Source organism: Pseudorasbora parva, chromosome 4 (genome assembly GCF_024679245.1).
Source record: "Pseudorasbora parva isolate DD20220531a chromosome 4, ASM2467924v1, whole genome shotgun sequence".
In the NCBI taxonomy this organism is placed as follows: Eukaryota; Metazoa; Chordata; class Actinopteri; order Cypriniformes; family Gobionidae; genus Pseudorasbora; species Pseudorasbora parva.
The window spans coordinates 56,825,449-56,849,403 of record NC_090175.1 but is presented as its reverse complement, the minus strand read 5'-3'; the positions used below and the strand labels follow the sequence as shown (position 1 = coordinate 56,849,403).

Sequence of the window (23,955 nt, the reverse complement as noted above, 5' to 3'; positions counted from 1 at the left end):
AAAGAAAGGAAAGAAAGAAAGAAAGAAAGAAAGAAAGAAAGAAAGAAAGAAAGAAAGAAAGAAAGAAAGAAAGAAAGAAAGAAAGAAAATATTTAATCGTTATAAATCTCATTGTCGCTTCAACAGTTTCTGAATCAAACAAGCGTCACATGTACAGGAGACAGAAGCTCATGATTCTTTCACTTCACTTCATTCATTCATTCATTCATTCATTCATTCATTCATTCATTCATTCATTCATTCATTCATTCATTCATTCATTCATTCATTCATTCATTCATTCATTCATTCAGCAGACTCTTTCATCCAGAGTGACATTCAGACGAATAATGTCAAACACAAACTATTTATCATACAGGAGAGAACAATAATCTCTGTCTGCAGTTTAATATCTATATTTAATATGTCCATGACGTTTATATTGGTTATTGTTACACTCTAAAAAATTCTGAGTAAAAAACAACCCAATGTTGGGTCAAATATGGACTAACCCAGCAGTTGGGTTGTCTTGAGCAAATATTTAACCCAACCACAGGATTAACACAACCCAATCGCTGGGTTAAAACAACCCATTTGTTGGGTTAGTCCATATTTGACCCAACATTGGGTTAAAACAACCCAGCATTTTTTAGAGTGTACCTAAAACTAAATCCATTAAAGGGGGGGTGAAATGCTGTTTCATGCATACTGATCTTTTTACACTGTTAAAGACTTGGAATCCCATACTAAACATGGACAAAGTTTCAGAAGTTAAGGTGGACGTTTGATGGGAGTATTTCTTTGTCAAAAATACTACTTCCGGTTAGTCATAAGTTTCGGCAAGTTTTTTGCGATCATGCGTCCCCTTTGACGTTAGTGGGGGCGGAATTTCCTTGTATGGGCCTTACGGACAATTCTACCGGAAGAGCGTGAGAGAGAGAGAGGGAGAGAGAGAGAGGGAGAGAGCGAAAGTAACAGGCTACCCCCATCAAAGCGCTGGCTCGTAGGCTGCGCTGCACAGGTGATGTGCACAATTAACAATCAGTGTTGTGCAAGTTACTTCCAAACTGTAATATATTATAGATTACTTACTACTGCTATTTAAAAGTAATTCATTACACTACAATATTACTGTCTCAGAATTGTAATGCGTTACATTACTCCTGTATTACTTTTGAGTTACTTTCACCAAAATAACTACAGAAGTAGCTCTTAACATTATAAGATGTAGACAGAGAGCATTTTACATCCAGTAGAAGGCGATATGATGAAGAATAATGACATGGGCCATCCAGGCTAACAATAGAGAATTGGCAAAAAAGTGAATGCTCAAGACAATGCAAGAAATCATGACGATCCATCTCTGTTATAAGTATTATTTTAAAGGTAAAGTGATTATCTGGCAATATCTGGGAATAGCTTAGGTCTGTTCATAGACACAACAGAACTGTGTAAACTCTAAGTTATGACAATATGCGCATTTGTTATTTTCTTATTGTTGCGACATAGTTGCGAGATAGCCTAGTTATTTCGGTTTTAGAAAAAGGTTGTATTTGACTGCATTTGCATTTGACTAGCCTACGTTCTTGTCCTCATCTCTGATAAACTAAGCAATACGCATCCATCTCGCGAATGTACAGTAGGGATGAGACGGTGTGGACATTTTCCCACCGGTTAATCAAAGTGTGATGACATCACCGGTATCTGGGCTTTTAAATCACTAGTCTATTTAACCGAAAGGAACATGCGCACTGCCGCTTGGGCATTAATAACGGGAGGAGTGGATGCAAAGCGAGTGCTTTCAATGAATTCCTATAAAAGTTAAGCTTCCATATGAACTGAAAACGCGCCAGTGCGCGCACACAGTGAATGACAGCTCGTTAGTAAATGCGCGCTCTGTCTGCGGCCAAGCAGATTTTTAGTTTCGGTTTGAAATTAGCCTATTATTCTTAATGAAATACACAACACAATGACAAACCCCCTTTAATAGGCGCTTTTACATTTTACTTTGAAACCAAATCTTCCGCGATCATCTGTCAGCTCAAGATCACATTTTCGGTTCATGCTTCCGTTTTTATTTGAACGGCCTGTTCTCTAACTGAACTAAATTACTTTATTGCTATAAAAAATCTAAACGACGGTGTCACGGTGTGCAGTAGTCTTATTCTGTCATCTTCACCCAAGTGTTGTTTAGGCATTAGGCCTATAGTTTGGCTCTGCAGCGCGCGTCTTGTCTCTCATCCGTTCTTCGACGCGCTCGCCGTTGTGCTATTCTTTGAAACGACAGAGCCTTTAAACCTTCTTTAGCCACTTTTCCACTGGCCAGCGCGAGCACAGAGACTGAGATCATGCCTGCGGTACTTCTGTAAAATCCGCAATAAACACGTACGCCTTCACTGGACTATGTCACACCATATCCAAAAGTACACCAGCAAGAGGGAGATGAATTGAAGTACTGAATTGAAGGAAAATGAAGTAAATCGCTATACAAAAATATATCAGAAGCTGTCAGTTAGTATTTAATTACTAACCTGGACACCACACGCGGCTATTGAATGACCACGAACAGGTAATAACTTGCATTTTTCATGCGTTAATGTATCACGCCTTTTTTTCCTTTTCCTTTTTATTGTATTTCTTTTCTTTTTTTGGGGGGGGGGGGGGGGGGGGGGTAACGCACGCGTTACTGGAAATGTACCGAGTAAAATATTACTGAAAATTGATTAGTAATGCCTTACACTACTGCGTTACAGCAAAAAGTAATACGTTACTGTAATGTATTACTTTTGTAATGCGTTACTCCCAACACTGTTAACAATGACATCAAAAAGTGCGTTTTTGGTTGCCAGACCAAGACAGTCCTGCACAGATTCCCCAAAACCCCGCGTTAAGGCAACAGTGGATGTAATTTGCTTTTCCGGATCAGCAACTGAGTTGCGCAAAGGTTTATATCTGTTCGCTGCATTTCGGTGCCGACTGTTTCATAAACAAGGCCCAGCTCGACGCCGGATTTTCCCGATCGCCTAATGCTGAAGGATGGAGCAGTCCCAACGATAAAGGTCCCAACGTTAGAACCGCAGGCGGTGAGTAAGACTGCTTCAGATGTCTGTGTTTTTGCCTATGCTCATCAAGTAGCCCAAACATGATCACGTATAGCTAATTGATCAATGGAGCATGCGATGTGTAGTGCGTGTACATTTGTTTAGCTGGCCACTATATGTGTAACTTTATGTTTGTGTATTGTAAAAGCACTCCAAACAACAATACACAAAGAGTGGGGAAATATGTTGAACTAAATAAGCGCGCTTCTTCATTCAAATGCGCTACTATTCCGTGTCTTTCTATGTAAACACTAACTAATCCTGCTGTGCAAAACCGGTCCGCTTACTAACGTTACAATTGTCTACACAAACCACGCGTAAACACACACACACACGTGCACAACTGCACTTCCCACATGTACACCTTCAAAGACAAAAATACGACGATATAATTCAAGTATAAATATGTAAATAACACAAGCCGCTAAGCATATTATATAGTTAGTGTATATCGTACCACATAGAGACGTCCTGCTCTAGTCGTTTTTGCTGCTGCTCCTGTTCAACTGCAGCCTCTGGGTCTGATTCCGGATCATAGATGTATGGCTGTATCTGATTAAAAGCCATATTTTTATTTTGAATAAAGTTTTTTTCCCGCTGTTAGGGATGACACAGCTTTACGAAGCACTCGACTCAACACAATAGCAGCAGCACACACGTCATTATTTAGCTCCGCTCACACGACACGCCCCCACCCGCTCGGCTTTTTTCGGAAAGACCCGGAACAGCGCATCTTTCTTATATATTTATTTAAAAAATAAAGACTTTTCGGAGATATGCAGGATGCAATGCTACTCTATAGGTACTCAAGATTGACATGACACTGACTGAAACTGAGTGTTTCACCCCCCCTTTAAAATGAATTTAAATGAAGGTGAAATAAATGTAAATGTAGATATTAGATTTAACATTATAATATTATCAAATACTAATATATGAACTAGTAAATAAGTGCTGAGCAAGAGGCTTTGATGATTCTGAAGCAAGTCCAACACTGATGTGTGTGTCTGCTTCAGTCGCTGGCCCTTTAAATGATGCCCTTCATTCATTTCCATGAGAACGCTCTAATAAAAGCGGCGCGCGTTATTACTCAGTCAAAGAACATTGAGTTCTTAATTAAAATCTGTGGATGTAATTGAAGTAATTACACTCTAGATTTGAGCTTGAGACCGTAAAAGCACATTTTTACACAGAATCTGATCTTGAACTCTTAACACTCACCGCTTTCCATTTCAGCTGGAGGAATATGACTCGCACTTATTCGTTTTTATCGTTTTACATAACGCTCAACCCAATAAACATTATTTAAAGGCTGAATGCACAGAGAGGAATCGCCAACTCTCGGACGAAAGGAAAAGCAGTTAATGAACAAACAGCTTCAAGTCATTATCGCTGCTGCTTTAGCAAGAGAAACACAATGGAGCACGTCAGGATCCTGCAAACACGGCTCGCTTCGAGAAGCCATAATGGCTCTCAGGAAAACGAGAAGACGGTAAACATGCAGTCCCTTTGGTTAAAGGATCTGTTCGACTCGCAGAGCTTATCACTCCAGAGGACAGAAGCATCTCAAATGAGATCTTTTTAATATTTTAGCTGTTTCTTTCACACAGAAGAGATTAAATGGAGAGCAAATAGAGTTGGTTTTTTTCTCTATTTAACTCACCATGAAAGGAAAACGGACAATTCAACTGCTCACTTTAAAACTTATAGGGGACTATAATGCCCTTTTTTTTTTTTACCAGATGTGATATAAGTCTCAGGTGTCCGAAACATGTGAGTGTAAAGTTTCCCACAGATCATTTTGTAAAAGCCCATTTTTGAGTTGAAGAAAAAACACAGTTTGTGTGTATCTTTAAATGCAAATGAGCTGCCGCTGCTCCCCGCCCACTTTCCAGAAGAGGGCGGAGCCAGTAACGCTAATGCCAAAAACATCTGTTTGGTTTTGATGATCATTCCATCATTTATATTACATTTCTATCATTACATTATACAGTATATTTTATTCTATCATTATATTATATTATATTATATTATATTATATTATATTATATTATATTATATTATATTATATTATATTATATTATATTATATTATATTATATTATATTATATCTAAGGCTGGGCAAGTTAACGCGTTATTATCGCGTTAACGCATTAATTAATTAATGCCGACAATTATTTTATCGCGCATTAATGTAGTTATTTATTATTATATTGAAAGGGCGTTGCTCTGCCTCTGAATACACACACAGACAAACCATTGGTCAGGAGAATACACACACAGACAAACCATTGGTCAGGAGAATACACACACAGACAAACCATTGGTCAGGAGAATACACACACAGACAAACCATTGGTCAGGAGAATACACACACAGACAAACCATTGGTCAGGAGAATACACACACAGACAAACCATTGGTCAGGAGAATACACACACAGACAAATCATTGGTCAGGAGAATACAGCGCTGTCTGTAGCCGAAGCCAAGGGCTTGACATTCTTTGTCTGGGACAAAATAAAATATAAAAATAACCAAAAAGCGAGAATGATCCAGATTTTTTGTTTTGTTTTTATTATATTCAATGTAAACAGCGATTGATGAGTGTCTCTCTGCCTCTGGTACGTTAGTCGCGTTGAGGCTCGCTCTGCCCGTCTCTGAGAGACATTCGTGGAGAAATCAAAACAAGAGAGCAGCGATATAAACTCACAGAAGAAACATACTGGGGTTAAACTGAGCTTTTTGTAGTTGTTGATATTTATTATGATTTATGATATTGTTAATAACACAAGTCGACTTTGCAATCGTGAATTGTGTAGCATGAATGGTGTAGCCTAGTTCAATAAACAGTAGCCTAATTAATATTAAGTTACTTACATTTTAGATCCAAACAACCTTTTTTTGTTCCATTTCACCGACGAAAATAGTTCCAGAGGAAAGCAACACTCAGCGCGGTGTTTTGTTACTGAATGATTCAGTGTTTTAAAGGAATCGTTTGAATGAACGACTCAATGACTCGCTCATGAAGACGATCACTTGCTCCTCCTATTGGCGGTTATGTTTAAAAGTATGATTGCATTTTTTATTATAGATATCCATAATAAAGGCTAGATATCTTACGGCGGAGTCACCATCGGCATCAGCGGCGGCCATCTTGTCACAGGCAGGCTTTCTGTTGGGCTCTGTGGAACCTGATGTAAGATGAGTGGTCTGTACGAACATAAATACTCTTATCTCGCTGAAATCTTGACGGATTTACAAATGGTTTGGTTTCTTACAAACGTTATTAACATGGCTACAAATCAGGATGCTTTAACACGTTAAAATTGCAGCTTTTCGTTTCGATAAACGACTTAATCGTGCAGCTTGTGTATTACGGCTAACTTATGTGCACGTTATCAAGGGGGCTGAGACCACAATCGAGCTGTTCAAAGCTGTTCAGTTTTATTGACACCAATAACGATTTTATGACAACCAATCTTTTGTCTAGTTAAAATAAACTTAGTTTGCATGTTTTTTTGTTTATTTAATTTTTTTTAAATACAAATTATTTTATTATATTCTTATTAAAAAAGCATATATATATATTTAGAGCTAGCTCTGGGAAAAATTCAGAGCCGTATATGTGTATTTAAATATATATAATTTCTCATGTTGCCATTCGGTACACAGTTTTAGTAGCCTATTGATTTAACATAAATACCGTGTGTGTGTGTGTGTGTGTGTGTGTGTGTGTGTGTGTGTGTGTGTGTGTGTGTGTGTGTATGTGTTCATTGCACCCATCTGTTCTGTTCAATGTTACTTTCATATTAAAGTCCATGGTTATAATTATTCATAAGTATGTAGTGTCATAACTACATCTCTGTCATTTATAACAAACGAAACCGTTTGAAAATCGGTTGAAAATTGAGCAATTTATGGTTATTTAAAAGTACATGCACCATTAAAACACACTGTTACGAGTGAGCGAGCTGCCTGTGACAAGATGGCCGCAAGTTGCGGACGGCGACCTCCATTGGCCAATAGCGCGCACGAGACATCTAGCCTTTATTATGGATATCTATGTGTTTTATTGAGAACATCAATCTTATAACATTATTTATTGCAGCTGTATTTTTTGCAGTTTAAATTCTTTAATTTGATTGGTAACAGCCTGTCGTGTCTTTACTATTATAACTGAATTTATTAATCAAATGTAAGAATTTAACATGAAAGATGATGCATACATTTAATAAGATTTAAAAAAAATGGCCTTTATCAAATTAAATAACGCCCTGGGGTGAATATCACAAATATGCAGATTTAAGTCGGCTCATATTAACGCTGACAGAACACTGATGAGAATATTACTACACAATCAATATTATACCACCAATTTAATTTAATTTGATTAAATTAATGTTTAAGTTGATATTTACAAGAAATACTGTAACTGTTTCTAACTTTTAACTGCTGTAAAAAGCACCTTATTTGTTTAAAGTGCTTGCAAATGTTATTGCACTTTTGTATTCATTATTGAATTCTGCACATACTGCGATTAATCGTGATTAAAAATTGTAATCGTTGCCCAGCACTTCTCGGATACTCTGCCAAAAACTAAAACATATTGCAGTGTTTATGCTAAACGATTTCATTTGCACATCACTATTGTGTTATATTCATAATCTTGAACCAGAATAACTCCCTCTCCCTCTTGGAGCGACATTTCTTCTCTGACGAGGTGTCAGCTGTCACTCACATAAAATCAACCAATAGCAAACCACAACCATCCAATCAATTCCTCAGACACAATCAAGCCCCGCCCACATTTGATTTTGTTTCAGAAGCTGTTTTACTTGGACATACAGGTAGGGACGAAAAGACAAGTTCAATTCACATTTCATGCTGAATTTAAAGGGCACCTATTATGCAAAATTCACTTTTACATGGTTTGAACATAAATGTGTTGGCAGTGTGTGTACAAAACCACCCTATAATGGTAAAATTCCACACACTCCTCTTTTTTAATCTCCGTAAATCATAAGCAGTGTCTCAGAACAAGCTGTTTGCAGTTTCTATGCACTGTGACGTCACACATGCTTAGGCCCCGCCCATGACTGCTGCAAACCCCGCCTATTCGCATAGACCCCGCCCCTCAGTGATCTGTACACAGTCCGGCATGTTTAACTGTAACCTTGTGTGTGTTTTTGACAGTTTAAGCGCAATAAGTTGTGAAAGATAACTTAGTTTAATACTCACAGGACGTTCCATTTGACATCAGCTTTCTCTGTGCGTGCTTCATGTGTGTGTGTGTGTGGGCATGTTTTTGACATATGAGGACACAAACGTGTATAATGCCATGGGTATGACACAGGTATTACAGGAGAGGGTGAAATATGAGGACATTACCCATGGCCCCACTTTACAAAAGGCTTATAAATCACACAGGAGGAGTTTTTATGAGAAAGTAAAAATGCAGAATGTTTCCTGTGATGGGTAGGTTTAGGGGCAGTGTGTGTGTGTGTGTGTGTGTGTGTGTGTGTGTGTGTGTGTGTGTGTGTGTGTGTGTGTGTGTGTGTGTGTGTGTGTGTGTGTGATGGGTAGGTTTAGGGGCAGTGTAAGGGGATAGAAAATACGGTTTTGTACAGTATAAAAACCATTACGCCTATGGAATGTCCCCATATGTCACAAAAACAAACGTATGTGTGTGTGTGTGTGTGTGTGTGTGTGTGTGTGTGCGTGCATGCATGCACTCAGAAAACATATATCAGAAGTTTAGACTGATATGGCTTTAAACGCATCAGATCATAAACTCTCATGACGATGAAGAACTGCAGTGTCACGTGAGCGTGATAGATATGATCATCAAAACCAAACAGATGTTTTAGTTTTGGGCAGAATATCAGAGGCGTGAGCTGTACAGGCTCCACCCTCTTCTGGAAAGAGGGCGGAGAGCAGCAGCTCATTTGCATTTAAAGATACATGCATGAAAACAGCATGTTTGTCCTTCAACTCAAAAATGGGCTTTTACAACATAATCTGTGGAGGATTTTTAGTTGAAACTTTACACACATTATGGGGACACCTGAGACTTATATTACATGGTGTAAAAATGGTTTTAAAATGTTGTTTAAAGTGGGCAGTTGCTCACATGACACTCACTCTGGACCCCATGTGATCTCACTGTCCTCCAATCCTGCGTGCTCGTGTCTTTGTAGTTGATGATGTAATAGCTGATCGGGACGCCACCGTGAGAGTCGGGCTTCATGAAGGTGACGGTGGCGAGACGCTGGGAGACGGCGGTGAGCCGAACGGAGTACGGGTTCGACGGGACATCTGCAACAGAACACAACGGAGAATAATAAATGCTTACAACATTAGTATTTTATTCTTAAACATAGTCTACACCTTCATAGCTCAGCTGTTTATCTTTACTGTAGCTTGTGAAGCACGTCTGACCGGCAGTGGAAAATAAAGAGGCCAACACTTTTCATCCTGTGAAAAAGCATGAATGCAGAATAAACTCATGACAGAGCATCAGATAAACGGCGGACTGTAGAAACTCAGAATACATCATCATTTGTGCTGCCGTGTTAGTGAGTGACGAGAGATAATCGCACTTCAGTGTCATCGCTCAACAGGACGCCGTCTGCAATTCAACTTCCTGTTCAAGAGAAATCATTCGTGTCACCAAAGACATTTGTCACTGCCTGAGTGAACTCTCTTATAAACCCATTTCTACTGTTTCAGACATCATATATATATATATATATATATATATATACTGTATATAAGAAAGAGCTTAAATGCCAAATATGTTTCTGATATGTTCAAATATGTTTATGTATCTAAGGCCTGTCAAATCAATTTATATATATATTGAATGGGTCCGAAAAAAGTCTGCTCTGAAGGGAGCTGAACCCCTTCATGGCATATTAAGCAGCTCTACAGTAAAGGAGGGCAGTACTCTGCTCTATTAGTAAGCTCACTGGTAAATCATGTGGCACTACAGAAGATTAGCTTCAGTGAAATTAGCAGTGGCCAGATGGGAAGGACACATTATGAAACATTTATAAAAAAAATACATCAATGCCTAGCACATCAGTGCACGTTTAAATCAAACGTAAACCAGTTTCTCCGGTCAACATTCTGCCTCTTCTCAAACCAAACACACTCAAATCATCTCAAGAACATAATCAGGCTTCGTCTGCAGCCGATAAACTTGGAATGCATGCAAACAGTTCGTAGTAAATACTTGCAAAGACAGAAAACAAATCAGGATATATACAGATTCAAAACTAAATCACAGAGGTGGACAGTAACTCATTTACTCGAGTCCTGTACTTAAGGACACTTTTTGAGTATCTGTGCTTTACTGGAGTATTATTTTTTCTGTAATCTTCTGACTTTAACTTCACTCCATCTGAAAGACAAATATCGTCCTCTTTTTACTCCACTACATTTCTATCAAGGTCCTCGAAGTCGAAAGTCGTTTCTGTCGCAGCTTTGAAAGCCGGTGGATGATTTTTTCCTTCTTTAAAAGGTTTTTTGTTGTTGTTGTTGCAGACAGTCTATCAGTAATCACTCTTATAGGGTCATATAAAGTTTCCCAACTTTTTTTGAACACTGATCAGTTCATAGCAAAATGGAAGAAGACCATTGGTTCCTCGGCACAGTGTCTGCAATCATAGCCATACTTTGAAAGTATGTTTCAGTTTTGACAAAAAATCCAGATTAGTTTAGTTGGCAAACACTTGATGCATGCACTCTAAAAAAATGCTGGGTTAAAAACAACCCAAGTTGGGTTGGAAATGGACAAACCCAAAAATTGGGTTGTTTGAAGTGTTCCATTTACTGGGTTCAAACGACTCAATTTCTGGGTTTGTCCATTTTCAACCCAACTTGGGTTGTTTTTAACCCAGCATTTTTTAGTCTTATTTTTGTGTCTTATAAAATGTAAAAAATGTAAACATCTGGGAGAAAGAGAAGGGTAAGCAGTTGGGAGAATATCAGATGTGTATCAGTGTATTGGATCCGTGCATTCGGCCTTAAAGTGACAGCAGCTTTGTAACTTTTCTACAAGTATTTAAAGGTCCCGTTCTTCGCGATTCCATCTTTCAAACTTTAGTTAGTGTGTAATGTTGCTGTAAGAGCATAAATAATACCTGTCAAATTATAAAGCTCAAAGTTCAATGCCAAGCGAGATGTTTTATTTAACAGAAGTTCCCTTTCAAAGCCGACAGCGAGCGGCCGGTTTGGACTACACCGCTGCACTTCCTGCTGTGGTGACGTCACTAGAACCGTTTGTTGACTAAAGCTCCGCCCACAAGAACACGCAAAATAGGGGGCGTGGTCTCGTTGCTCTCCCAGGGGAGAAGAGCGCATTCAGCGCTGTCATCGCCCCGTTATGGTAAGAGGCGGGACCTTTCTGGGCAAAGTGCGCCAAGCTGCTGTCCAATCACAACACGGGAAGCGCTGGCCCAATCAGAACTCATTACGTGTTTCTGAAGGAGGGACTTCATAGAACAAGGAAATCATCAGGCCGTTTTTAGGACAGAGGAAACAGCGCTGTACAGATCAGGCAATTGCGTGAAAAATACTGTGTTTTTTTACAAGCGAAACATGAACTCATGTTATATTGCACACTGTAAACATAATCAAAGCTTCGAAAACACGCGAAGAACGGGAGCTTTAAATGAGTTTAAGTTAGTCGTATGCTAGTATGTCAGATGGAGCATCACTAAAAAATAATAAAATAATGCGGAAATTTACTTTTAATACTTAAATACTTTTAAAAACTTCTGTACTTTTACTTCAGTAAAAATTAGTTTTTAGAACATTCACGTGTAACGGAGTAATATTTGATCAGTAGTACTTTTACTCAAGTAATAGATTTGTATACTTTGTCCACCTCTGCTAAATCTTTCAAAGATCAGGGACATGTTTTAAAAATGAATAAAACATCTCATGTTGGACGTATCAAGAGAATGTAGTAATAGTATTTGTTCGTCGAGGTTCTGGTTACACACACCTGCCTGTGCTAATATAAACTCCTGGTATCGAGCGCCGATGTTGTTTCTGGCTGTGCAGTTGTAGCGTCCAAAATCCCTGTCGGACACTGGAGTGACCTGTGGATACACACAAACTAGAGCTAAACAATCTTAAATCAAGATACGTCTGCTTCAGATGCTAAACGACTGGAGATATTACGTCTCGTTTTCAGAAGAATTTATTTAAAATGAAGTGAGTTTTATCTGAAAATATCTGATAATGGGTTTAAAAAAAATAACTAAGTAACTTTATTTTTCTTACCCCACTGAGAGTTTTATTTTATTTTTTATGCATAAACTCAATTCGTTTTGATAAATGTTTCATAAAACAAGTCATTTTGCTTCTCAAGTAAATGCATCTTGATTTAAGAATGTTTTATATTTGATATTTGTGATGGAAAAGACAGAAATACACTTGAAGAACATCATTAGAGTGACAAGGTGCTTTTAGCTATGCCAACAACACTAAAAGCATCAGATTTAGTCAATTAAATAGCAATAACCTAGCATAAACCACCTATTATGGTCAGTTTTGTCTTTCTAGTCAAAAAATTGGTGTATAAACAATTTTCACTTAGAAATTACTAGTAAATTTCAAAATAAACTACAAAGAATTGGCAAGTAACACATTGAATTAAGCCTGGCATTTTAAAGTTGTATAGTCTTGTAAATTATAATTCAATAATCTTTTTGCAAGGAGCAATTATTGGGTGTGGAGTGACAATGACACAAATGTTGGTGTCAATAGAGCAAAGCATTGCAGAGATACATCATCAGATTTGTTAATGCGTTAAACGAAAAACGCTTCGCCTACGGTTTTTCTATCAACATAAAATCTGTAGCTATTGGCCGGCATGGTCTGAAGATAACCTAAGTCTAATCTGATGAAACTCTGACCAACGGGCTAGGATGAGTTCGGAAAAGGAGGTTTTCAATGTAACTGAACAGCAATTTCAGCCAGCCATGGCATAATTGGCCAAATATGACTGAAGGAATCGTTATTAGAAATTAGTATTTTAGCTTTTGACCACAAGGTGGCGCTGCCCAAAACTTTTTGTGTACCTTCAAGGCATCATGCCAAAGACCCATGCCAAGTTTTGTAATGATATGCCAATGCATTAATAGAATATAGCATTTCACATAAAAATGGGAAAAATGGCCACCACCCAAAAATGTCATATATGGGAAAATTGAGTGTTGTGTTTAGGATTGAGTTAGAGACTCCAAAATCACTGTGGTTAATGTTCAGACTGTCTTCTATCGATTTGCCAAATTTGGTAATTTTGGTGGTTCTATGGGCTGCCATCGACTCAAGAGTAGGGATGCACGATATTATCGGCACGACATCGGAATCGACGAATAAACATTAAAAATATCAAAATCGTGTGCAATAACTCACGTGTGCAAGGAGTGCTAAAGCGATAAGATCATGTCAGCAGTGAGGTCATTCTTGAAAACAAGCAAATACTTTGCATATATGGGGATTTATTTTAACAATTTTTAAATGCTGCCTTGAATTTGTGAATGCGCTAACAGAAGGTTAGCCAAGTTTTCAGAACAAACCTATTCAAAAACGAGCCCAAAACTAGCCCACAACTAGCCCCAAACGAGCAAAAAACTAACCCAAAACGAGCCCACAAAGAGCCCAAAACTAGCCCACATCGAGCCGACAACTAGCCCACAGCTAGCCCCAAACTAGCCAAAAACGAGCCAAAAACGAACCCAAAATGAGCCAAAAACTAGCCCACAACGAGCCCAAAAGTAGCCCACAACGAGCCCAAAACGAGCCCAAAACTAGCCCACAACTAGCCCAAAACTAGCCCAAAACTAGCCCAAAATGAGCCCACAACTAGCCCCAAACTAGCCCACAACTAGCCCAAAACAAGCCCACAACTAGCCCAAAACTAGCCCACAACGAGCCCACAACGAGCCCACAACGAGCCCCAAACTAGCCCAAAACGAGCCCAAAACTAGCCCAAAATGAGCCCACAACTAGCCCACAACGAGCCCACAACTAGCCCACAACGATCCCAAAACGAGCCCACAACGAGCCCACAACGAGCCCACAACTAGCCCCAAACTAGCCCACAACTAGTCCCAAACTAGCCCAAAACGAGCCCACAACTAGCCCCAAACTAGCCCACAACTAGTCCCAAACTAGCCCACAACGAGCCCACAACTAGCCCAAAACGAGCCCACAACTAGTCCCAAACTAGCCCACAACGAGCCCACAACTAGCCCAAAACAAGCCCACAACGATCCCAAAACGAGCCCAAAACTAGCCCAAAACGAGCCCACAACTAGTCCCAAACTAACCCACAACTAGCCCCAAACGAGCCCACAACGAGCCCAAAACTAGCCCACAAGGAGCCCAAAAATAGCCCAAAACTAAAAAAATAAGCAGATTTTGAGCCCCATTGACTACCATAGTAGGGAAAAAATACTATGGTAGTCAATGGGGCTCAAAATCTGCTTATATACAAACATCTTCCCTTGTGTTCAGCAGAAGAAAGAAATTCATGCAGGTTTGGAACAACTTGAGGGAGAGTAAATAATGAGAGAATTTTCATTTTTGGGTGAACTAACCCTTGAAGTACCCCTTTAAGAGACACACCCCGGCTCGGCCCCTAATAAAGTACTAAAGACTGTAATGTCACTGAACCTCCAGAAGCGAGCGTCCCTCCGCGGTGTGAATGCGAATGTTGCTGGTCCCTTGACTAGAGATGGTAAAGCGGTCTCGTCTCCAAAGCATCGTGGCTGGAGGGTTAGACCTGACGTCGCAGCTGATGTTCACTGGGTTTCCCTCCCATGAGTAGTAGATGCTCTGATTAGTCTGGAACTTCGGGGCATCTGGAAAAAGAGCAACAGATATTCAATACTGGCAGAACCTAATGTGTTCAAGCAGGCTTTTGGACCAGAAAGTAAGGTTAAAGGGTTAGTTCAGCCAAAAATGAAATGTCTGTCATTAACTCCTCTCCCTAATGTCGCTCCACACCCGTAAGACCTCCGTTCATCTTCACACACAGTTTACGATATTTTATATTTAGTCCGAGAGCGTATGCAAGTGTATGCACACTATACTGTCCATGTCCAGAAAGGGAATAAAAACATCATCACAGTAGTCCATATGAGACATCAGTGGGTTAATTAGAGTCTCTTGAAGCATCCAAAATACATTTGGGTCCAAAAATAACAAAAACTACGACTTTATTCAGCATTGGCTTCTCTTCCGCGTTTGTGTTCAATCCTCAAATAAAGATTCAAACGGTTATGAATCAGTGAATCGATTCATGATTCGGATCGCCAATGTCACATGATTTCAGCAGTTTGACACACGATCCGAACCATGAATCGATTTTCTGATTCATAACCGTTTGAATCTTTATTTGAGGATTGAACACAAACGCGGAAGAGAAGCCAATGCTGAATAAAGTCGTAGTTTTTGTTATTTTTGGACCCAAATGTATTTTGGATGCTTCAAGAGACTCTAATTAACCCACTGATGTCTCATATGGACTACTGTGATGATGTTTTTATTCCCTTTCTGGACATGGACAGTATAGTGTGCATACACTTGCATACGCTCTCGGACTAAATATAAAATATCTTAAACTGTGTGTGAAGATGAACGGAGGTCTTACGGGTGTGGAGCGACATTAGGAGGAGGAGTTAATGACAGACATTTCATTTTTGGGTGAATTAACCCTTTAACTTACCACCATACTGTAAACCCTTAACTCTCGGTTGATTAACCCAAACCTTGCTGACTCAAGGTATGCTGGTTCCAAAAACGAGTCCCGGAGTAAGTTCAGAAAACTCAGAATATGTTCCCGGTTAACACACAAGACATTCTCAACAGAGTGACGAATCGATGATTAACCACGAAAACAGATGCTAAGAAAGAGTGTGCCGTTCTACTTCCTCCTCTTCTTTTGTTTAATGGTGATTTACATAACCTATAATGCACATCGCCACCTTTTTGGGGGTTGTGCAATATTTTTTTCGACCTTTTCGTTTAATAAGTAATCTTTATTCACTGAGAATAAGGATTTTATTGTTTGTTTGATGCTAATTAATTGAATGCAGATCCATGTGTGAGATGACATTATAATAAATATATTTGAATTTAATTATCATTTAAACATTACCTTGTTGAAATAGTTTTTTAGAATTAATATATAGCATTGTATATTATAACTGTAACTATAACAAATTTAGTTATATTAATATAACTATATTAACTATTTAACAAGCGTCTGAATACCCTTTAAACTAACCCTGAAACATTTCAGGTCTTCTACTTCAACATGTCACATGTAGACCAGTTTGGACCAGCTAGAAACCATGTAAAAACAGCTTCAAAACATTGTGTTACACAATGAAAATTATATACACACACACACACACACACACACACACACACACACACACACACACACACACACACACACACACACACACACACACACACACACACACACACACACACACACACACACACACACACACACACACACACACACTATATCTGTGATTAACTAAAAGCAAAACCATAAAAAACTAAGTTTGTTAAATAAAATTAAATATAAAAACTTCTCAGTTTAATTTCATATAATTTGACTAAAACTTAAATAAAAATGTATACAAACACACAACTAAATTACTAAAACTTAAACTAAATTCAAATAAAAAAGGAAAATATAAAATGTCTTCAAAATATTAATATAAGAGTATCAAAATGATTAACTGAAACGAAAACCATAAAAAGTCTATAACTGAAATAAAATGAAATGTAAACTAAAGCGTATTTAGTAAATAATACATTTACTAAAGTTTACCTAAAAATAAAAAGGTAAACATAAAAATTCTAAACATATTAATAAATAATAAATATAATTTAAAAAAATAACACTGATTAAAATAACACTGGCCTGAAGATGCACTGCCGTACCTTGACTTTGTTTCCGTGTATTTTAATGTTGATGTGAATGGTGAACGGGCCTCTTAAAGAAGAGTAATACTGACTGCGACAAAGAAAGACTTTACAGTCTCATTCCATGATATCAGACGCGTCTGTGCTAAACAGATACAAGTCACAAAGATGAAATGCATTTTCCGCAGAGCTAAAAGTGATCCTGTGCTTCAGTTTTAAGCGCCGACTCGCAGGTTTCCATTAGAGAGATTGATGCTGTGCTCTCTGTCACATCTAAGGAGCAGCACAGACGAGCGGCCGTACTAAATAAATGAGTTCATTAGCAGCCCGGTAACGCTTGGCTAGCTCATTCAGAGCGTCCTTTTTCACACGCTGGCCGTGAACCTCCACGCTGACGATCTGACACGACGTCAAGGCCGTGCATTCAGAGCCTTTCATTAGCATCTCACCACATTTCTCCGATTGTGACAGATGTTCAGCAGCACTAAACACAGTGGCGTTAATGTGCAATGTTAGCCTAATGAACGAAACAGACAAATGAATTCGAATCCTGACCAACGCATCCCCGAAGTGTCTGCAGAGAGCGTCAATTAATGTCGCCGCTGAATTTCTCTCATCATCCTCAATAGACCCGTCTCTGGCGTGACGACTCCGATCTTTCGAATATTTACATTTAGTAATTGTTTACTCGACACATCATCCTCCATAACCCGTTCAATATTCTAATATGATTTCTGACCTGTAAGGTTGCCAGAATAATAATCACACACTGTGTGTTAATAGGCCAGAGGAGAACTGAGTCTGGTTTCTCTAAGGTTTATTTTTCTCCATCATGCCCTGATGGAGTTTCGGTTCCTTTGGTCGCCTTTGGCTTGGCTTGCTCAGTTGGGGACAGTAAGATTATGATCCAAGTTATTCAATTAAATATACAAATAAAAATAATTTCTAAATTAACTGTATCAACTTTATCACTGATCTGCCAGCATTGTCGCTATATGATAAATTAAATAAGCTGATAACATCACTGTTTTCTCCAGTACGACTGTACAGCCAAATCTAATTTTGTTGCAATATTGTCCTGTTTAACACTGTGAAGCTGCTTTGACGCAATCGTCATTGTAAAAGCGCGATATAAATAAAGATGACTTGATTTAAAGCAATAAAACAGATATCTATGAAGGTTATATTCGACCACGAGTGACCCAACTAACTACATCCAAACAACGGTGTGGCATTTCAGGAGACGGACCTGGAAATTAACACGAATATGAGGAATTAATTACTTGGGAAGTGTTCCTTCCATAATTAGCCCCACTGAGGGCCGTTTCTCCTTTTGTGTAGAATTCTCAGAATCATTAATTTCAAGTGCTGTAAAATAATTAAGCAAGAAATACACACTGGAAAGGCTACAGAGTAACGGCATAACGAGGCTTTAAGTTGGTGTAACTTTGGCTCAATAGTCACTTTTTTTGTGGTTGCTAGGGTGTTGTACAGTACGTGTTTGCAAAGCACGTATTTTTAACTGCACATGTACAGAAGCTCTCACAAACATCCCCATGTAGAATTAGCAGAGTTTTTTTGTGCATCTTACACTCGATATCCAGGAACATGCTCTTCTGATGGCCTCCGATCCTGCTGAGAGCCTCACAGTCGAACCGACCCCAGTCCGAGAGCCGAACGCCGCTGATGGTCAGCATCGATTTTCCATGCCGTCCACGCACTTCCACACGGCCGTCCTGACTCTAAAACACAAACAAATCAATCCACATTAGTGAATTAGATTTAGATTCAGGTTCAACTTTATTGTCATTGAACAGAGTACAAGTACAGAGCCAATGAAATGTAGTTAGCATCCAACCAGAAGTGCAAATACAGTTTATATAAAAATAAATATACATGCAATATGTACATATACAGGTCCTTCTCAAAAAATTAGCATATTGTGATAAAGTTCATTATTTTCCATAATGTAATGATACAAATTAAACTTTCATATATTTTAGATTCATTTCACACCAACTGAAATATTTCAGGTCTTTTATTGTTTTAATACTGATGATTTTGGCATACAGCTCAGGAAAACCTAAAAAAATTAGCATATTTCATCCGACCAATAAAAGAAAAGTGTTTTTAATACAAAAAAAAAGTCAACCTTCAAATAATTATGTTCAGTTCTGCACTCAATACTTGGTGGGGAATCCTTTAGCAGAAATGGCTGCTTCAGTGCGGCGTGGCGTGGAGGCGATCAGCCTGTGGCACTGCTGAGGTGTTCTGGAGGCCCAGGATGCTTCGATAGCGGCCTTAAGCTCATCCAGAGTGTTTGGGTCTCGCGTCTCTCAACTGTCTCTTCACAATATCCCACAGATTCTCAGGAGAGGAGAGTTGGCAGGCCAATTGAGCACAGTAATACCATGGTCAGTAAACCATTTACCAGTGGTTTTGGCACTGTGAGCAGGTGCTAGGTCGTGCTGAAAAACCAAATCTTCATCTCCATAAAGCTTTTCAGCAGATGGAAGCATGAAGTGCTCCAAAATCTCCTGATAGTGAGCTGCATTGACCCTGCCCTTGATAAAACACAGTGGACCAACACCAGCAGCTGACATGGCACCCCAGACCATCACTGACTGTGGGGACTTGACTCTGGACTTCAGGCATTTGGGCATTTCCTTCTCCCCAGTCTTCCTCCAGACTCTGGCACCTTGATTTCCCAATGACATGCAAAATTTGCTTACAGCCAAAAGTGTCTTGACCTGGGGAATGTGGCACCTGTAGCCCATTTCCTGCACACGCCTGTGTACGGTGGCTCTGGATGTTTCTACTCCAGACTCAGTCCACTGCTTCCGCAGGTCCCCCAAGGTCTGGAATCGGTCCTTCTCCACAATCTTCCTCAGAGTCCGCTCACCTCTTCTCGTTGTGCAGCGTTTTTTGCCACACTTTTTCCTTCCCACAGACTTCCCACTGAGGTGCCTTGATACAGCACTCTGGGAACAGCCTATTCGTTCAGAAATGTCTTTCTGTGTCTTCCCCTCTCGCTTGAGGGTGTCAATGATGGCCTTCTGGACAGCAGTCAGGTCGGCAGTCTTACCCATGATTGCGGTTTTGAGTAATGAACCAGGCTGGGAGTTTTTAAAAGCCTCAGGAATCTTTTGCAGGTGTTTAGAGTTCATTAGTTGATTCAGATGATTAGGTTAATAGCTCGTTTAGAGAACCTTTTCATGATATGCTCATTTTTTCAGACAGGAATTTTGGGTTTAATGAGCTGTGTGCCAAAATCATCAGTATTAAAACAATAAAAGACCTGAAATATTTCAGTTGGTGTGCAATGAATCTAAAATATATGAAAGTTTAATTTTTATCATTATATTATGGAAAATAATGAACTTTATCACAATATGCTAATATTTTCGAAGGACCTGCATATACACCATTTTACATCTTGCAAGTGTGAAAAAAAAACAGAGACCAGCTTCCAATGCAGATAACTGTAAACATATGTAAAGTGCAAATTAGTCCTGGTGGCCTAATATGTAAACATATGTAAAAGTACAATATAATACTGAATGTGCTTTAATCATTGAGATACCATATAGCCACACATATACACAGACATATACACATATATGCACATACATACACACATGTACGATGTTTGGGGCCATAAAAGTGCAAATGGCGAAGTGTTTTGAGGTTGAAGTGTGCCAAAAGTAAAAGAAAAGAAAAGAAGACAAAAACAAACAAACAAACAAAAAAACACCAGTGTCAAAGACATTTACGCTGCCTAAAGAGAGTGAGAATTATTCTCAAAGACTCCTCCCACCCAAATCACGGACTGTTTACTTCCCTCCCATCTGGAATTAGTGAAACATTCCCCTTTTTAATCAATTTTAGCAATTTAGTTGTGTGTTTTTGCCATTACTATATATTATTTTTGGTGTTTCTGGCACGTTTTAATCTGGTTTGGATCTTATTCGACCGGACATGGACAGTTTGTTTCTTTAGGGGAATGCAGGTCTTATACTGAATCAGTTTCTATTACTGTCCTCCAGTTTTTTTCTGATTGCTAAACAACAGTGAGCACAACTGGAGCTTCATGTGCAAAACTCTAACTACAGTCTGCACTGACATTCAGCTGAGCTAAACAGTTCACCTGCAAAACTCATTCCAAGCAACACAACTCTTAACAAAAAACGGCTCAAAACAGGCTCTGTGCAGCAAACACATATGCACAACACACACTGTTAAACACACACACCTCCATAGACAGCTGTTTAACACTTTCAGGGTTAAAATAGTCCATGTGACTCTGTTAGACCCTCCTGAAAAACTTAAAGCCGTGTTTATTTCATCTCTCTCTTTTTTCTATAGCATTTATTTTTAATTACTTTGTTCATTTTGCATTATTACGATTTTTGTTTGCATAATGCTAATATATTATATTATATAAATATTTTCAACTACTATTTATTTTCAGATATAATAATTATACTCAAATAAAAACTAAGATGTTTGTCTGCAACTCAGTTGCACATAAGGTATCTTCATAAACAATTTATTCAAGCATGCATATCTAATTAACAGTAAATAAGCTTCTCTCTAGAAGAGTTTTTTTTACAGCTGACTAATGAACTGTGAAGATCAGATAACTTTCCTGATGTAAATTTCCTGATGTTTCTTTGACATCTTTCCGTGGTTGAAACACCAATTACATGATACAGTTTCAGTAAGTTGTACTGTATCTTTCAACACACCTAATATTCATTCATGTTTTTTTCATGCTATAACTTGTAGTAAAGAGTAAGGAAAGATGCTACAGCGATCCGTCACAGGTAAGAGTATCAAAATGACAGTTATTGTTTGAGTTTTGTAATAAAAAGGGCAGTTTGAAAGATGAGACTTAGGCTGCATTTACACTGCAAGTCTTGATCCACAATTTCGATTTCGGTGACTATATCCGATATTTTTTACGAAAGAACAAACCAAAATTATTTGTAGCGCATCTTCCGATTAGATTAATCAATGGATGGGAGACGTGCTACAAATAATGTTTGTTACAGGGAAAAACTCGGACCTGGCAAACTTAAACTACGGGTGATTGATAGGGTCAAAAAGAGTTGCTTTAACGTGACTGTGAATGTTAACCTGCCCTGAATTCAACACAAGAGAGATTTGTGTAAGCCGCAGCCTGAACACGTTTTTCTAACTGCTTTCGGTTGACGGGATATAATCATCAGCCCTGATAATCGACTGTTTTTAAACACTGAAAATAATTGCTTTAAATCGATACATCTGTGCATCTCTAGTTTTAGTTGCTGCAATAACCCTGACAGAATCATATCAGCAACCCGAAGAAAACAGCTGAACTGAAAAAGTATTGTATTGATCAGCTAATGCGACCAAACCCAACAGCAAATGAGCCGTTCTCATTGACACTGAGAATAAATGTGTGTGGTGCGGCTGTAATGTGGTCTGTGCGGTGAGACGGGGACTGTGAATATAAGGGGATTAGACGGAGCCCGTCCCACAACGCCCTCTTTAATGATCAGTGTTCTTCGCTTTCCCTGAGAAATCGATATGTGTCCACCCTCCGCCTGAAGCCTCGGACTCTCTTCAGGGCCTGACAGTCCTGCAGCGGCTGTGCGTTTTATTTGACACGGCCCGTTATTTTAGGCTAACAGAACCGGGACCCAAAGGCTTCCCTTCCTTCCCACTAATGCCCGCGATTCATTTCTACACGGACAGCGAGAGCTGACACACCAGAACAAGACAAATGCATTCACAGGATCACATTTACTGAATAAAAAAAGGCAGTGTTAATAAAGTGTTAATAGCAACTAGATTCTATTTACACTCAGTGAAAATTTATATTTTCTTAATGATAATAGGGCTTGTGCATTGTGACGTCATTACTTGGCGTGGCGGCCATGTTGACGGCCTCCTTTACTGCTGCTCGGACTACTGCGCACTGTTTATAGACGTACTCCCTCTCAGTCGTGTGTCTTAATTTGATTATTTTGCCATTATTTCAACTATGGTAAACCGTTGCTGCATTTTGGGGTGTAACGGCGCAATAATCGCCATTGGGAAAAAGTTCGAAAATGGATCTTTCCACCGCTTTCCTGCTTGGAGGTGCAACCACGGACAAGAAGCAATAACAGTACGATGTGCAAAAAGCAAGAATTGTCACACGATCAGATGTTTTTCAGTGTTTACTTGCAAGTAGTGCAACCTGAGAACAGAACAGTGCAGTGCAGTTGGAATGCTTCAAGGTACACTTTTTTAAAATAAATTATTTCAATACTATATAAGCAAATGAATAAATAGGTATCTTTTTCAACAACATGTCAACTAACTCTCATTAGAGTATTAGTAGACTGGTAGGTTATGGTTATATGTGTTAGGGTTCGGGTAAGTAGAATAAGTTGAATTGTAGTCGCCAAAGTTACTTAAGCCCCGTTTCCACCAAAATTACCCAGAACAATTTGTACCAGGAACTTTTTTACAGGAACTTTTCTCCCCCCAGACCTGCAGCTGTCTGCGTTTCCACCGCGATCTAAAGTACCGTGAAGATTAGGCAGATTAGTCCGGTGATGTAGGACTGCGCGCGACTGCTCCTCCTAGTCAGTGACGGACAGTAATTATTTTTGCGCGACCACAAAAATGAACAAAAAATGATGACTTTTTTTGTACCGATTGAAAGATTTAGTGGGCTGTTTACATGAGACGTTATCTAAACCGATCTGGTGTTTACATGTGATGACTTTCAATCGCAATCAGTTTGTCTGCCGCACCAAACATGTCACCGCTGTTTTCTCCAGCAGCTGGAGTGTGTTAACTGTAGCCAGAGCAACTCTTAACGGCCACCAGGACTAATACAGTATTATATAAGCTATTTATCTGTTGTAAAGTGTAAT

The 23,955-nt window shown here is 39.0% G+C and overlaps 1 protein-coding gene across 3 annotated transcripts in view; it reads right to left on the bottom strand.

The window, feature by feature from the left end:
- Positions 1-23,955, bottom strand: part of zgc:152904 (uncharacterized protein LOC767777 homolog) — a 376,010-nt gene that overhangs the window by 19,980 nt on the left and 332,075 nt on the right. For all 3 annotated transcript variants that reach the window (XM_067442286.1, XM_067442287.1, XM_067442288.1), the window contains exons 9-12: positions 18,636-18,786; positions 14,774-14,961; positions 12,093-12,189; positions 9,224-9,397 (exon numbers count right to left, since the gene is read on the bottom strand). In XM_067442286.1, the coding sequence (XP_067298387.1) occupies positions 9,224-9,397; positions 12,093-12,189; positions 14,774-14,961; positions 18,636-18,786 (610 nt within the window). The remainder of the gene's footprint in view (positions 1-9,223; positions 9,398-12,092; positions 12,190-14,773; positions 14,962-18,635; positions 18,787-23,955) is intronic.